We start from the raw sequence: 17,483 nt of genomic DNA on the forward strand, positions 1-17,483 counted from the left end.
TTATGAAAGATATGTAATTTGTGGCTACCTCTAATTTAGTGAAGATCTCTAATGTGTCAGAGGGAGATAAAGCTTTTAACAGTGATTCAGTCATCCCAATCTGTGTCTTGGCCAAATCAAGGTCTCCTTTTAGCTCTGCCGTATTCACAGCAAGTTCACTGGTCCCCTGCTTCGTTGACAAGAGCTCTTTTATTAGCTCCATTTTATGCACAACGGATGATCTGATGACCTTAAAATTGGAAATAAGAATGTGTGAGAAATTATACTGGATTGATTTCCTAGAATATTACAGAACTACATGACAGCTATAAAAAGCAATGAAATGATCTGAAGCCCAGATGCTTCAATCACAGCTTTTTCCAGTTTCTTCCCCTCCACTCTGCAAATTGAAAAATAATAACAATAGCATTCAAGCCCTATTTTTCTGAGGAAGAATAATCTCAGCCCCTTTTTTATGAGGGATGCATTTACTGGTGCTGCTTTACTGACCAATTTATTTGTCAGTCTATTCCAGAGTCTACTTTCACCTGGTTGAAGGCCTTATATGCCTTTTCACTACCAGCAGAAAGGGGGTGCCAGGCCTTTTATACAACATGTTCCCCACACTGACCCCCAAAACCAGGCAGGTGGAACAGAGAGGCAGGAAGCTCTGGCTTGAGACTGGTCACTAGGGAGCAGCAGGTCCTTGACCTCATCCTTAACTCTTCTGTCTTCTGCAGAGACAACAACCCAATGGGGTCATGCCCACGTGCTGAAAGACCACCTGGGGGGGCTGACAGCATCTGCACTCCCTTGGGGCACAGTGTACACAGCACAGGGTCACCCAGCCCCTGCCTAAACTCCTTGGATCACTTTACCCAGCAAAACTCCTCTGAGTTCACTGCCTGCTGGGAATAAACATACAAATGGCCAAACTAGATCAAGCTCAAGGTCCACCTGACCACGACTGGGAGCAGATGCTTGGGGAACTGATGTAAGATCAAGGCAGGCCATATTGGCTCAAATGGGGAAAAGTATTTACTCTTGATGGGTGAAGTAAATATTAAAAGATGGAGATTTTCTGGTGCCATTGCAAAGGCAAATATCATAGTTAACATTCCTACATGTAAATAGCTACATACTAACAAGCTGTATTAAGTCATATCCAGGTAAAGGTATGGTTTAAAATAGACGGGCAGTGTGCTGAGTTGCTGGGATCCCAAAGGGATGAGGAAGCCCCCCTGTGCCTCATTCTTGGCAGACAGCTAAAGGCCAGGATTGTTAAGGATGGTATCGTTCAGCAGCATTGAGATGGCTGGGGAAGGGCCAAGCCCCTACAGGGCACAGGACTAAGATCTTTGTGTTTAAAATGACAAGTTTGGTGTTGACAGCTTGAGAAAGACAAGAAATGAAATGGATGGTTAACAGCTAACAAAATACCTCAATTTCTCTTTGGGCAGATCTACATCAAACCAAGAAATGATTTTGTAAAAGATGGGTACTGGCACATTAGCTTTATAAGCTTCTTCCTACCTGCAGCTCCAGCGGTGGTTCATTACTATTCAGAAGTTCCTCTATCTCAAGCACAGTGTTGTCAAATTTCTGGAGTTTCTGCTCTTGGACTCGTAAACATGCCTGATGGGAAAAACACACATCTGTAATTATATTGCTTTCATTCAAATTTAATTCCCATGTTTCTGCTAGGAAATTGTATCACTTATTTTCTAATTCTGCATTTCGGCATATAGAGTTCCAACAACTGGTACATCTTCTGATTTTCATTTTAACCATCTATTTTTTTTTTTTTAACTAGGAATAAAAAATTCTAGGTTTCCAGAGCCAAGCATTTCTTATGCAAATCTAGTGCAAATTCTAAAATCTTAATTACTTTACTTCTGCCTCAACTCAATCAACAAAAGAAGTAGGAAAATAACCTTATTTCCTACTTTTTCTGTTAAAAAGAATCTTAAAATACTTTCAGATGTCATGGACCTAAAGGCAACCCTTGGCACCCTGATGATATACTTTGGTAGGGATGTGATAGTGCACAACATATTCTGTGTGCGGTTTTAAAATGTAGATCTCTCTGTTTATAAATCACCTGACCCAGTGATCACGGAAGCAAATGGAAAGACACCCACTTGTCTGAATGCACTTCGGAACAAGCCAGAAATGTGAAAATAAAATATCAACTTCAACTTAAGAAAGTAGAAATGTCATGAACAGTCACACCATCTCTCATTCCCAAATCAGATTTCCATATTCCCTCAGGACAGACTATTCCTTCATACTCTTTTCATGGTGAATCGTCCAGACCCATTCACCCACTGCAGCCCTTAGAAAAGCTCCTACCGTCATACCGGCTTAAGGGAGAAAGCAGCACTTCTCTTACAATATTTATATTAAAACCATTTTTAAATATACAGTCAAATAATTCATTATTCAGTTTTTTTGTGATAAGCTTCTCGAAAGCACGTGCATCCGTGCTCTGCTGGGTGGTCACAAGGGACCTCAGGTTAGTGCTCTATGTAACATGATAGATAATGCAACAGTTGGGTTGTAATTACTAGTAATGCACGGATGTTTCAGGATTAGAAAACATAATAACCTATAAACAGGCCCGACTCACTCTGGGCTTAAAACTATTTTATAAAAACACAAATGCGCTGAGTTCAGTTTTCTTTCCTGCTTTCCACCTTTACTGCAGTTTGTGAGTTTCTCTCCCCCTTGCCATCTCCTCCCCTCCCTTTCGAGAATTACCTTCCTGCAGAGCAACCTCTGCGCAGCTACGGCCACCAGCACGAGCCCTTCCCGAGCGCGCCGGGGCACGGTCACATCACGCGGGCTTGAGCAGTCTCCAGGTAACAAAATGGCTCTTAAGATGCAGCTGGTGGCTGACGTGTTTTAGTATAGCCCTCAGGGACCTGAACTACCCCAGGTAAACTCTAACAGTGCAATGGTAAAAACAATAATAATGTAATAAATTAGCCACCCCTGCAGAGCACCTATACTCCTGCTTCACCAGAAAGATCGACAAACACTGAACACTTTGGGTTTTTATTGCTCTGCAAATTAAAACAAATGAGCGAGATTAACAGTAGCAGTAATGCTGCAAATAAGCGTAACAAAACCTTGGGCATTTATAGCACGTAAACACTGAGAAAAAGCTGCCTGCATGTTTTCAAACAGGAAGATACTGGATAGCTTTACACCTCAGCCCAACTCACACAGGAAATTCCTTCTGCTTAGCAGAAAATGGCTGCAACTACTACAAAGCAGCACAACTGGTTGGTTATGGCCCTGAAGTTTGAAGTTAAAATATTTACCCACAAAAATAAGGCGTTCAGTGGGCACAGCTAGTGTATGCATCTCTACACGCAATCACACCTCTGCACTTGGAGTCAGGGCTATGACCTGCACAAGAAGGGGCTCGGGCAGTCCTTGGCCAGGCTCTGCAGGCATCTGTCTGTCCACATGAAGCCCCTGGAGACCCTTTGCAGCCAGCTGCACGGAGCTGCCCTGGGAGCGCACCAGGACAAGGACCCAGGAACCAGCAGCTCACATTTGCAACCTCTTCTTGAACTGTGCATTGCCCGGCTGTTTCTGAGGCTAGAGTGTCGTTACTAACAGGCATTTTCTAACAAGAAAAGCAGTCATTACTGCTTCTACAGCTGCTCTCCTCTGCTTCTTTGCTAGGTACTAGGAAATGAGTGTGCCCCTGTGCACAGACTGCAAGCTTTCCAGGCCTGCTCTTCGCTGTATGTTTGTATAGTGCAAAGGAACGAGGGGGCTGCAGGGATCTAAAGCAGCACTTGGAGTGCTGTATTAATTTAAAAGTTTTACATCACCACAAAGCTTGTATCTACATATAGGCCTCTCTATTTGTTTCCAAGACCTATATTCTCAATGCATTATGCAGTTTGTTCAATGAAACTGTCCTTGCAGATAGAATTACAAATGCTGTGACTTCCCCTTCTTTGCAGCGCTGGTAAACGTACGCGATGCACATGCTTACAGTCAGAAGTTCATGCCACTACAGCATGAATTAATGCTAAAGAATTTACATTCAAATTACCTTCAGCTGTGTAAGGTCCTCTTCGGTCAGGCAATGGTCTTCTATGTTCTTAAGTTCTGCATTTGCCCATGCATCGATTGTGTTGGATAAACTAAGAAGTTTGTCCCATAAAGCCTGGGCTCTTCCCAAATTATCACAGTAGTTTTCAGTCTTTTCGTTGATCTACCACAGGATTTATACAAAGAAAAACAAATTCAGATTTCAAAAATTATCAAAAAAAAATATATTCTAAAAACAAAGCAATGTAATAAAATCCTGGCAAGATGAAAACGCCCACATAAACAACAAGTGCGGCAAGGGAAAAAATCTCATGTGTCTTCACAGTGAACTGGTCATGGAGAAGATATTTAAATCACTGCCACACATGTCGCTAAACATACCAATCACAGTAGCAGCTTGCCAGTTTTAAGACAGGTTTAGGAAGGAGCCTTGCTCATTAATGTTTATCTGCTCTCAGTAAATACCATCTAATCTCAGTATTGATGCACTGCTTAGATCGACAGCAGCAAACGTTTCTCACTAACTGCACCAGCACAGTAATTCTCCAGATTGTCTCCAAAGTCTAAATCCACTGAAGTTGCTGTAGAAGCTTACAGATTCACACAAAAACCACAAATACTGCCTTTCTGCATTTCTCAGAACTGTTTTTACTGTTGAGGAGTGCCCATGATATAAAAACTACCTGACAGCTCAGAAACATTATGCCAATAGACATTCTGTAAGCTTTGCTGCGGTAAACACTTGAATTTATCTCTTAAGAATCTTTGCCATATTGTACTTAATTTATTCCAAATATTACGCACAAGTCAGAATCAATTACTATAATGCATAACAGATAAGACCACCCTGATAATTTACTTTTTACATACATCCAGCCATCTGTCCACAATAATGTTAGCCTCATTCTCAAATGGAGGTTCCTCAAAGCTTCTCATTTTATTGAGCTGGAACTGAAGGTTTTTGCAGATCTGATTTATCCTGTCTACATCTTCAGAGTGATCATTAAATTCCTCTTTCGCCTCTTCAATCTGTGAAAAGAACCAAATGGATATTTTCAGGCGTGTTTACTTAAGACTGTTTATTCAGCAAAACATTTTTAAGTAGCATGCTCTTCTTTCCAGTTTAGAGAAACAACAGCATGACACAAAATAATCCATTTTATGTAATGTAATGAGACTAGGAATGTATTCTCTGTTGTTATATCCCCACCATACTGACAGGAACACTTCCCCATTAGAATGACGGTATTTTTTTGTTACTGGCTGCAAAACACCTTAGTGGGAACTATGAATGTGTTCTTCTGACTAAGAGATCCAGACAGATGGTTTGCTTTAAAAATAATAAATGCAAGATCCAAGGTAATATACATCCATACAGAGCACTTCAGCTACAGCAGAAATAAACATAACATACTGTAATAATCATCTCAGAGACTATCACAGCCCTGGAAAACGTAACTCAGGACGCTGATCCCCAGGTTTTGAACCACTTGAAAAAAAAAAAGAAAAGCTTAAATGCTATGTAAAAATAGTCATTATCAAATACACTCTGCTGGAAACAGGAATGGCCCTCTTCCCTTCTTTCTGTTTGTACACAAGACTGCTTCTTTGTGCTTGATTGTAATAGCAGCGTTTACAAACAAGGGAAGCCTGATGGAAATGAAACACTGACCTCTAGCGTTAGCCAGTTTGGTATGAAAAGGTCTTGTTATTTCCAACAGATGGACGAGCCCATTCTCCTAGAGATGCGGTCAACCCCAGAGGTAAGGGAGAGGGACGGCAGAGCAGGACTCACAAGCCAGAGCAAGGCAGAGCACCTTCTCTTTACCGTTTTACATGATTTACCTAACCAGTCATCAGCACTCCAGCACATACTCAGGTAAGGAAAGGATAAGGGCCTCAACTCTTGGTTAGAAGCTACAGAGACAGCAGAACAACAAGCAGCCCCGAGGAGTTATATTAAATATTCTTTCTGCTTCAAGCAGTACAATGCTTTAAAGTATCTTCTCAGTGACAACTGAATTTGCTGCCTTGGTAACTTTACATACTGCCCACCAAAATGTTTTTACCACATAAGCTTGGCAGAAAATGTAGAAATATTCCAAATGGTATGGGTGAAATAAGCCTTGTGGATTTCAATAGGTGTTTTTCAACAGGATCAGAATCATTATATCATTTTTTTCCCTAAGTTTTTTATTTAATCCCTTCCCTGTAACAAGACCATGATTCACTAAGTAAACCTAGAGATCAGCTCAAAACAAAACCAGGATATGGTCCCTAAGGGTAGTCTGCAAGCCAAACTGAGAACAGGACTTAACATTTGCCCTGAAGCCTGCATAAGCAAGGGCAACCCCACACGTGAACGCTGCCAGCAAGGGCTATTCTTTCCATGTCACTAAGTTCTTATAACTCACCTTTGTTATCATCCTGTTCAAATTCTCCTTCCCCATGTAAGAAATTTGCTGTGAAAGTACAATCTCTTGCTTCTGGATGATGCTGGTCAGACTACTTTTGCAGCTTTGGTATTGCTTCAGGAGCTCCAGAGCCCTTGCACACTGCTCCTGGCTATTGAAAAAGAGATACATTATTTATTGCCTATGCATGAAAGAGCAGCCTCAGCCTCTTGTCTGCTTTATTCTCCTATATTCAAACATGTTTGAAAAGTTTCATTATTACACTTGGAAGACAGAAAAGGGGAGGGATGAACAAACCCAGTCAGAATCTCTGCGATGCTGTGAAATATCTGTTGTGGTAGATGAACAATTTTTGAAATCAGAGATGCTTTTTGCCATCATATGACCCTCACTTACATTTAACGGTGACGCGACCTGAGAAGTCCAGGTTAACCAGGACTGCCCCAGGCCATCCAAATCCTCCAGGCCCTTTTAAAAATCCTAAAAAGAGGATGGATGCCCTGGGTCATCAATCATACCCTTTCCCAGTCCTCATTGTTAGGTTTATCAAACCTCTTTCAGTCTTTTCCTCAAAAAGTCGCTCCCTATTTTCCCAGTTCTTGTTTTCCACCTGTTTCAGTCTAGCTTTTTATTATTTTATGGGGGCATGAAATTCAGAGCAAACAGAGAAGACCTCACTCTCAGTAGCAGCCCAGCTTTTCTTTTGGATACCGATTCAGTCCAACATGTCACAGTATACCTGCTCAATGATGGGACTGTGATCACTTAAAAATAAATAAAAGTCATATGCTTTGGCTGCAAACTTCTATGTGCAACTATTTGCATTACGATATTTTACAGTATCATAATAGCAACATTTGCTACTACATCAGCATTTCATTTACTTTAAAAAAGTCTAAGATTCTTCTGATGTTTCATTTTTACAAGCTCCTTATTTGTACAACACTTTAAAATATAACCTTTTTCCTTACCATTCAGCAAGCAACAGTTTTGTATCCTCCCATAACCTCTCTGTAACTCTGCACTGTTCGTTTGCTTCCTCTGCTTTTTCCTTTTTGATGTGTGGGAGCTTATTAGCAATTTCTCGCATAGCTTTCATTTCAACAGCAGCACAATCCAATTCCTTTTCCAATTCCGTTAATGATTTTATTCTTTATTAGGAAAAAAATGAAATACAACCTTATATTAAAGTAGGTCTTTGACTTTTTTCCCCAATATAGTTATTAAGTTCCCTAGAAATTCATCCTCAGCTACACACTGACTATATTAAATTACATCATAAAGTGTAATTTGATCTTCAGTTGGTATAATTTGACAGTCTTTCAGCAGAGTTATACTGACCTGAGCCCTTTGAGAAAGTAATCCAAAATCTTAAATGCCAATATATTCTGTATGAACGTAGTTAATTATCCTGTATTAAAATACAAGTGCATTCAGGACATCTTAAAATATGGTCTCAGAAAGGCAACTATGGCATAACTAAAAGTATGATCTCAGCTTATAAGCTCTTTTCCTCCTCACATAAACAGTAGTGACTTGTTTATTCATCCTTTGCAAGGCAGCAGAGAGCTCCTTTGAAACATTACAGGAGACATACAAATCACATCAGTAACTTTCGCAGTGTGTGGTAAAATAATACGACTTCTGCAACGCAGAGTTTCTAGGGCACGTGCTTCGGTGCTCAGTAAGAAGACCTGTCTCCCTGTTTGACAGCTTTCTTACTGAAATCGATCATAGCACTTAACCTTCTTCTATTTCTTCTTCATCTATGCTGCTTCAAACACGCACATACACAGATGTTTAAAGAGGAAAAAAAAATCAGAGAAGACTTCCTTATTTAGGCTGTGACCGAGAGAAGCAACCATAAAAGCTCCCAATTTGTTTCACCAATGCTACACAGATGTTTTAAGATATGCTCAGGTTTCAGTGCTCTACTGCAAAGGGGCCACAGGCCCCATAGGATACTATGAAATTAAAAGAGTTTTTAAAAAAGAAGTCACCTTTGTTGAATAGCTGGAATTGTTGGATCCTTCAAGCCTATTCTGTTAACCCTGTCATGTAGATCCTGAATGTTTTTAAGGAGTTCACTATTTTTTGTGGAAAAAATCTTGTATAAGTCATTTTCCTCCATAAGCATCTGTTCACTTGAGTGATCATGAGCCTCATTCAGCTCTTCAGATAAAGTCAGAACAAGTTTTTCACAGCAAGTCTTTCTCCCGCATTCAGCATCTTCCAAGCAGATATCAACTCTTTCCAAGCGTTCATCCAAACATTTAGCCTCTTCTGCCATATGAGAAACTTCTTGCACAGCCTCCCTCAATGCCTTTCTTTGTGTTTCCAGTTGACCTGAGGGATCTACATGTTTAATGGAAAACTGAATCTTCCTCAATGAGGCCATAAAAGCTTCCAGATCTTTTAAGACTGTTTCTCGAACCTGCATCTTATGGCTCATTTCTTCAAGCTGATTTTGATAATAAACCATAATTTTACTTGCTGCTTGCAGATCTATTGGATTAAATTCATCTATTGCTGAATTGTCCAAGTGTTCCAGTTGTTTGCACACTTCAATCTGATTTAATATGGATCTCTGGAGCTCCTGAAATTGGAAGAACCACCAACAGTGTTAGCAAGTGAAAGACAACCATATCCTGTACTTCAAACTGAATCCATGGCTGGAAAACAAATTACACTAATCTAAATACCAAAGAAAAAAAAATCAGACTGTGAGAAGAATGAAGGATAAAACGGTATTCCACACAAAAGGAACTTGAGCACCATTATAAGAAGCCCAAGTCTCTTGACAACAACCAGATGAAAAGCAGAAAAAGATGACAAGAGTCCTGGGATGGAAACCCAGGAGGCTCTCACAGTTGCAGATTGCTCTGAGCACAGGTTGGCATGTAGATGATCGTTACTTCTGCAGTCTTCTCAATCCTTTATGCTATACTTCTGGAAGAGACTGGGAGGAGACTGGTGTGCATTTAGAAATCTCCTGCACATTATGTGGTTACAGCATTATGCAGCCCTCAGACGAAGTAGCACTATGCCACTGCTGTGAAACTCCAGGTAAGAAGAGCAATCTCAGACAGAGAGTGCCCATCACTGTGCCTCAGAGCTTGAGACCTCAACTCTGCTCAGCTCAAGAGCCAAGTGCAGACAAATGCAAACTTTCAGTGCTGGGCAGTAGTCTCTGTGTTCAGCAGGGAGAGTTATTTACAGCAGCTTAACAAGTAACTGCACATAAGCAGAGCTGCCAAAACTATCCTGGGGTGTGCTCAGGCCCCTCAGCAGATGTGGCACAATGCAGCTGAAGTTTGCACACGAGCTTACACCCTGCTGTACTTCCCAGAGCTGTGGCACTTGTCATGGCTCAGCTGACACACAGTAATTTAACCATGAGATTGAGCCCCAAAAATCTTCACAAAGAATACTGTTTCAGATTGTAAAACACAGAGGAGAAGAAAAAAAAAGCTAATAATGGCCACAATTAGGGCAGCTGTAATTTCTTCTGAACAGCACGTGATGATATTCAGCCGTGTGAGAACAATGTAACACCAGAACAAAGGAAAGTCATAAACAAGAAGGGACATTCAAGACTATGTTCTTCATGGTGGGTCCCACTGAGCTCCCTGTCTCTAAACAAGCAGGGCCATTTAAAGCAAGGTAAGTAAAATGCTGTTAAGCGCTAGAAGTGATGGGAGGTCTTGTAAATGGTCACAAACTCCTGAATGAGAAATACCACTAAATTCGCTAGTTCTTTGTCATATTAATAACTGATCTGGCTAGGGTGTAGTCTCTGCATTTCCCCTTACCTTCAGCTCCCTATATGCAAGATCACTATTCATCAGATTAAACTGTTGGACGTCCTTTCTGTTCAGCCGCTGATCTAATTCACATAGAAGAATAGATTCATTTTCTATTGGCAAAACAATTTCCAAAGCAGTCCTTAAAGAGTTCGTTCTACAAGAAATGAAAAGAAACATGAACTGGAAAAGCAAGTAAGGAAAGACACAGGGCAAAAAGCCACAATGTCATTGTGATTGACTGCCTAATAGAGCGAGGTAATAATCCTCCTCCTCTTGAAGTCAACAGGAGTTTTCTTCATTGATTAATAAGAGAAGCAGGGTGAATTACAATGAATTTAATCAGAAAGTTGAAGGAAATAATGATAACCTTGGGAACACTACACAGTAGTATTACAAAGATCTGACACTGAACTGCTTGCAGAGATTCACATTATCTGTAAGAGATGTATGTGTGTATTAAGATAAGACTGATTTTATATGATTAAAATTTAAGACAGAGTTAAAAATGTGCAGACATTTTCTATAATGCACACTACTCCCTTCACAATACACACTTTAATTACATTACAATCACCTATAGCTTAGCTAATATCATGCCGTGCTATTTTATACCTGGCACTTATAATATCCTGAAGCTCTTTCCACTCTCCTTTCAGCTTGCTTTGTGTTTCAGAGATAGTAGCCAGTTCCATTTCATCCAAGAGGTTTTCTAAGGTAGATGCGATGTTTTCCAGTTGTGTCCAGCCAGAACTGATTTCGTTCTCTATGATCTAAAAGATATGCAAGGTTAAGTGAATTAATATAATACCATATTTTACAACAGACAGGTCAATTCAGAAAATTACTGTCACAAGAGCTACTTCAGAAAAAGCTGAAAATATCACCTCTGGTTAAGAGTGTCTATTGCTTTGGTTTTTTTAAGGGCCCCCTTTTCAGTTGTATGTAAATCTCTGCTAATATTTTATGCCAAAATTTTCCACGTCAAATGTATGTCTTAGCTGCACTTCTAAAAAGGTTCAATAAATATGGCTTGGCTGTTTTTGCCATAAGAATTTTAGCTGTTTAAAAAAACAAAAACAGCCTTAGAACTGAACCAAATTCTGAGATGCTAGATAACCTGTGTGCTCACAGGAAGGACTTAAAAGTTGCAATAACAAATGCCCCAACATCAAATGTGTGCCTTTTATCACCCCCTAAGGTTCTCACAAATGTGATCAAGCTGTAAGTCTTTGAAGAGTTTTCTTCTGCACATGCACTGTTGGCATCAGATCGTTCACCTCTCTGAAGGTTGCTCCTGCCTTGAGCATACTCCAACGCTTGCCACTCCTACATGAACATGGCAAGACAACCCTGCCTCCCTTCACCCCAGAAACAGCAGGTGAAGTTGCTCCAGCCCCAGGCTGAGCAAGACATATACTCTTTCCATTTCTGGTGCTGTTATGGTAGCACGCAACCAGGAGAAAAACTGTGGAAGACCAGACTGCAGCATAAGAGAGTTTAAGCCTGCTGACAACAGAGCTGCTTTTATTCAGTTATTTTTTTTCATGAGCCCCTGTTGTATACCACAAGCCAATTTCTTCTTTCAGCCAACCTGGCTCAACTGAACCGTGAAGAAGGAATTCACACCCTGCCGAATGCAGAACCCTTGACTTCCTCCTATTCCTAATAAATCTGGTAGTGCCAATGCTCCCTGTCTTTTGGCAGTATGTGTAACACATACAAGGTCACATAGAAAGACATAGAAACACATAGAAAAACAACAGTTCAGACACTGAGTATGTTTTTAAGGGGTGAATACTTACCTGTAGTTCAAGCAGCTTATTCTGAAGGCATGAAGTTCCTTTTATTTCATCAGTAAAGCCAGATGCTACTTTATCTCTGCTGATTTGTAAAAGTTCCTCCAAGTTACCTCTTTGTGTGTTATAGCTGAAGAAAGAGGCAATCATTTTCAGAACGAGCATTATCTCTATTTTAATGGGACATGGCAGGGGTTGGGACTTGCTGACAATAGATTACCGTACAAAAGAGGCACAGTCTATTACTAATGCATATTTTAACCCAGATTAATGGTCACAAATGACCTATATATAGAAAACCTGAGAAATTGCTCCACTGGCAAATTTTCATGTATGAATAGCTTCTTGTATTCTCTAAATTCAGTATTATGCATGTAAAAATACCAGTTCCCTAAAAAAAAAGTTCACCCTTTTTTGGCTTTTCCAATGTTTACTTTTTATTTGGAGTTACTAGTAAGGCAGATAAAGATCTTTCTGACCCAAGGAAAGATCAGGAAAAAATCTCTAAGCGCTAAGTGTTGTTGCTACAAAGTCCTATCACTTGAAATATTTAGCTACTGTAGTGATTCTTTATCAATTACAGAGTAATAGTAAACATGCAGTAGTAGATTAAGAAGGGAGTTCTGCATAGCAAAAGTTCACTTTTCAACTCATTTCTAAATTTCCAGCATAGTATCATCTCTTAATATGAATGCCTTTCATCCTTTAAAAATTACCTGTCTAATAAAGCTGGTAAGGGCAAATCACTGTCTTCCTCAAATTTCTTTGGGCAGCTTTCTCCATTCTGATGTGTTACGTCTGTTTCCCAAACTATATCTGAACCAGGTCTTGATGTCTAAGCAAAAATAAAAAGGAAAACAATGAACTCTGTGTTATGCTGCGCCAACACATAGTAAAGATCAGTAGACAACTGCGAACTCCTGAAAGAAGCAATTACTTCATGTGAAACACTCCCAAAGGAGATGAGAGATTCCATTCCTGAACACAAGATGTGTTTAAACTAAAGCATGAATCAAAAAAGCAAATTTTTGAGCACTTGCAGCCAGGCCATTCATTCCCTCCATACTGACACTGTGTCTCAGCAGACACAGCCACCCCATTAGAAATTTGGCAGGCATCAACCAGCAGAGCAAAGCTCCATGACCATCCGTGGGCAGCCCCGAGTCACTGTCTGTCTCCTGAGGCTTTGTCCCATTGCTTATACCAGACAGCTTATCATTTCTCTTGCCCTTGCTATTTTTCCTTTGTGTCCTCTGCAACTAGTTCATGTCACCTGGCCACTACAGGGACCAACACAGAGCTTCAGATACAGCTCTTCCAGCTGAAAAGCACTCTTCAGCAAAACATAATGCAAAGTTGGGGTCCCACTTACATCTCTTCAGTATGCCTAGTGCTGTTCCTTGCATGCGAGTGATTGATAATTGATTGACTTCAGTCAGTTAGAGGAGTTGCAAATTCCTTGTAACAGATACTTTTTAGGATTTATTTAATCTACATTCCCAAGCACAGTGGGTTACTGATCTGTGACCAGATGTCTGAGGTTCTGCTATAACACAAATAATAACAGAAATAATCACAGTAAGCTTGGACTGCATACCTCCTGTGCTGAAAAGATATCCATTTGTTGAGAAGAACCTGGATTTTCTCCATTCTCAGAAGCAACAATGGAACCCCTAAGGTTTAAAAGAAATTTCAGGTTAAGGATAAAAGCAGCTATGAAATATAAGAGAAAAATAAAAAGGAAATTCTGGCTAAAGATTAAAAACTAACAGTGCAGCTATGCCAAAGTGTAATCAGTGTACTTGTGTGTTTCTGAAACTCACTACTAAATGTTTAGAAAATAGAGTTGCCCTTAGTAGTACTCATGGTATGTGCTTGGTAGTACATTTACAATACCACAAAAACTATCTGTATTTCTGATTTCAGTGAGGCTAGGACACCTCATGCACCCAGACACCCACTCTTTCTTGGACGGCTGCTCTTTTCCAGCATGAGACAGCAAGGCTGCGTAAGTATCTGCCACAGTGGGTTGAAGCTTTTCTAGCTTTTGTTCACACTCCGTAACCAGTGTTTGTACATCTGGGAGAGTTTCTTCTGCCAGTCTTGCCAATGTTTTAAGATCTTCTAATGACTTTTTAAGTTCCTTCAGGCTGCCTTCGTGTGAAAAAAAGGTCTAAATGAGGAAAATAATATAATAAACTCATGTTAAATTATAAAGATACGCAATCATTTTCATACATGCTTCTATTTTCATTGTGTTCTCAGTAAGTGCACTTAAAGTGTAAGATATCAAATGAAGAGAAAAATATTTATTTTCATTCAGTTCTTTTTCAAATAGAGCCAGGAAAGAAATGGAGAAAACTGCAACATGTTCCCCAGTTGTACTCACAAGACTATTTGACTCTTGTCTGAGTTTGAAATGACTTATGTTACTATATTTTCAGCTATTTTGGGTCCCAAGTCCTGCTAACACTGACATTAACATATATCTTCCACTGATTACAGCAAAAGAGGAATTGGAAAATTTATTTAGACTATTCCTCATTAATAACTCTACCTTCTAGGATGAAATTAAGATACAATAAAAATTTTAAGCGGAAGGAATGCACCTGAGAATGCTTGTTTTTCTTTACTCTTGAGTATGTAATATTTGTTGAAAATAAACCCATAAGAAGCAAAGATGAAACCTCTGCTGAATTCAATGGAGACCAGAATTTCATCAGCAGAGCGCCTTCTTACCCTTACAAGCAATAACCTGGCCACATCAGTGCATCTCAGAGAGGAAGATGAAGGAAAACACTAATAACACTGAAGTGTAAATCCCATTGCTTATGGAATAAGTCTGTTCACTATGGCTCACTTGGGCCAGTGACATATGGAAGGTTTATGCCTAGCCTTGTGGTTAACATAAATTGCAGCACAAACATGGGGCTATGGTACTGCGGGGAAGATACGCTCAATTCAAACACCTAACATCAGCTGTGTGACTGTTACAATTCAGGGGAGTCCCAGATCATGCAACCATTTTTTCTTACTGCATTTTGCACAGCTAACTCTGTCGTAATACTTCAAGGGCATTTTTAAAAGATTTAATTGAAAAAATCATACCATCCAAGTAGCACGGAAGTAACTTTAGCAGTCTGCAATGATGCTAATATCCGAAGCCAGAAAGGCAAGGGATCATTTAGGTGGCCTCTGGTCTACATTAACATGACATCAAACACCAGAGCTCTGCTCCATAAATGTAGACTGTGATAATGCACATAATAAGGAGCAGGAAGGGCAGACAGTGCCTTCATATAGACAGGGAGGTGAGCAGAAAAGGAGTGCGTCAGGTACCTCATGTTCCTGGATGAGCCCTTTAGTTTTATCCATGCTGAGGAGTTTCTTCTCTTTACCTAATTGCTTATTGATTTTCTTAAAAGTTGCATTAAATTTCTTTTTTCCCCTTTCTACTATGAGCTGGATACAGGACATAATTTCATGATGAACTGCCTGCAAAATTCAGAACATGTTATCCCTGTGAGATGGGGAGACAATACTACAAAGCAAATAAAAACATCTAAACTTAGAGTGACAAAACATTATTTTTCAAAGATGCCAAGCCTAATGAGAAGAAAGGAAACTCTCCTCTGTATATTATCTCACCTCCCATCTTTTACAAACATCTTTACTCTTTTCCTCCACTACCAGCTTTTCATGATCAGATGAAATATTTTTCAGTTGTTCAGCTGCTTTCAAAAATTTGTCAAGAACTTTACTGTCCAAAGCATTAAAAGCTTCCTGCAAGAAAAACATCAAAATGAAAAATAAATAGAACTGAATTTAGCTTGTTTACCTAATAAAATGACATCAGTAGCACATAAAAACCATGCATAAAGTATAAATACTTGGTGTGTACAGGCTGTGATGGCCCTTGCCTGAACGGGTAAAAGGGCATTCTCCACAGGGACAGGTAAGATGTGTGGCTGTGGGAGACGTCCGCACCAGTGCGGTGGGGTCTGGCGAGGCGCCGCGGTGCCGTGGGCTGCCTCCGCGCTGCTCCCTGCACACAGCCAACAGGACTCGCTATGCACCACAAGGCAACACCAATTTCAGGACTTCCATTTCAGATAGCTCACTTAAGACCCCTCCAAGAGATCTGATTTTTCCAAACTTTCTTTACAAGTTAGCCAGTAGAAAAGGGCAATTCAACTTTTATAATGATGCTTTAAAAACTCATCCAAGAACTGGGCTACGTGATTCATGATGGGAATGTTTATTATTAATTAGGCAAAATGTGGCTGTAGTTCAGAACAGAAATCCGAGGATGATGGAGCGATTTAAAACAAGGACAAGATGAGGACAAGATTCAGACACTGAATAAACTGCTACAGAGATACAGCAGCTGCAGAACTGTCAACATCCTGTGTTATATAAAAATAAAATCTTAAACATAACACCACATAAATGTTACTCTTTTATACTTTGCATTTCCTAAGACAGGTTTATTTCATCAGGAAAATGAGATTAAAGATAAACACAACGTTACTTCTGTGTCTCATGGCTACTTTGTTCTGATAATACCTTCCTACTAATGAACAGAGGTAACACATCCCATTTTCTGAAGAAGAAAAATCCCTGAGTCAGGTAATGTAAGAAGCCCTATCAGAATGCATTTACTGGTGGAAATGGAGAGCAATTTGGGATCAGGAACAAGAAGTTTTTAAAATAATTGTTAGCATTTATCATGACAGTGCAAACAAAAAGGAATACACCGCTAATTAGAACACGTAGCTATAAAGGTAAAGATTAACATTTCTCCTCTCAAATTGTCTGCCAAGTTAGTATACACTAACAATATTAAATTAATGAGTTGGGGGGAAAAAAGCATTAATAGTTACCAAAAATATCTGCTATTTTTCTCACTGTGGTATTTCACCGTTTTGATATTAAATAACACTGAAAAACACTCCATTCAGCTGGCTCAGAAGCCAGGTATGGTATGAAAAGCAACTCACCTCGTATTTTGAAATATTTTCTTCAGGGCTTAATTTTTGACTGACAAGTTTCACCGCCTTTGAAATGGAGGCTTCAAGGTCTTTCTGAGATTCTTCAAAATTGAGCAAAACCTCCTTTTCTGAGAGTCTCTTCTCAGACTTGGGCAAGACATCACCTACGTCACCCATGGCAGCCTTGGAAGAAAGAGACACTTTTCAGAACACGTGTGAGTGTCACTAATTATATAAAGCTATTGTTTCACAACATCACTCAAGTTTTTCAAGTTGAGATACTGATCTTTGAAATGTTCCACATTTTGCCACAACAGGACTCTGGGAGACTGATTCCTATTATAAAAGTATACACATTTCACTTGAGTGAAAGTAGCCTTCCTGATCATGTAATGCTAAAACTAGAGAGGTCTGTGTATGATC

General features: G+C 39.7%; 1 protein-coding gene across 4 annotated transcripts in view; it reads right to left on the bottom strand.

Moving 5' to 3' along the window:
* The window catches only part of SYNE2 (spectrin repeat containing nuclear envelope protein 2), a 180,330-nt gene that overhangs the window by 118,579 nt on the left and 44,268 nt on the right, over positions 1–17,483 (bottom strand). For all 4 annotated transcript variants that reach the window (XM_062577244.1, XM_062577243.1, XM_062577241.1 and 1 more), the window contains 16 exons: positions 17,070–17,243; positions 15,718–15,852; positions 15,409–15,564; positions 14,031–14,242; positions 13,667–13,742; positions 12,786–12,904; positions 12,076–12,199; positions 10,886–11,043; positions 10,280–10,427; positions 8,468–9,063; positions 7,439–7,618; positions 6,468–6,618; positions 4,924–5,082; positions 4,055–4,216; positions 1,513–1,614; positions 29–229 (listed from right to left, as the gene is read on the bottom strand). In XM_062577244.1, coding sequence (XP_062433228.1) covers positions 29–229; positions 1,513–1,614; positions 4,055–4,216; positions 4,924–5,082; positions 6,468–6,618; positions 7,439–7,618; positions 8,468–9,063; positions 10,280–10,427; positions 10,886–11,043; positions 12,076–12,199; positions 12,786–12,904; positions 13,667–13,742; positions 14,031–14,242; positions 15,409–15,564; positions 15,718–15,852; positions 17,070–17,243 — 2,853 coding nt within the window. The remainder of the gene's footprint in view (positions 1–28; positions 230–1,512; positions 1,615–4,054; positions 4,217–4,923; positions 5,083–6,467; positions 6,619–7,438; positions 7,619–8,467; positions 9,064–10,279; positions 10,428–10,885; positions 11,044–12,075; positions 12,200–12,785; positions 12,905–13,666; positions 13,743–14,030; positions 14,243–15,408; positions 15,565–15,717; positions 15,853–17,069; positions 17,244–17,483) is intronic.

The sequence above is a fragment of the Rhea pennata genome, chromosome 5 (genome assembly GCF_028389875.1).
Source record: "Rhea pennata isolate bPtePen1 chromosome 5, bPtePen1.pri, whole genome shotgun sequence".
NCBI lineage: Eukaryota > Metazoa > Chordata > Aves > Rheiformes > Rheidae > Rhea > Rhea pennata.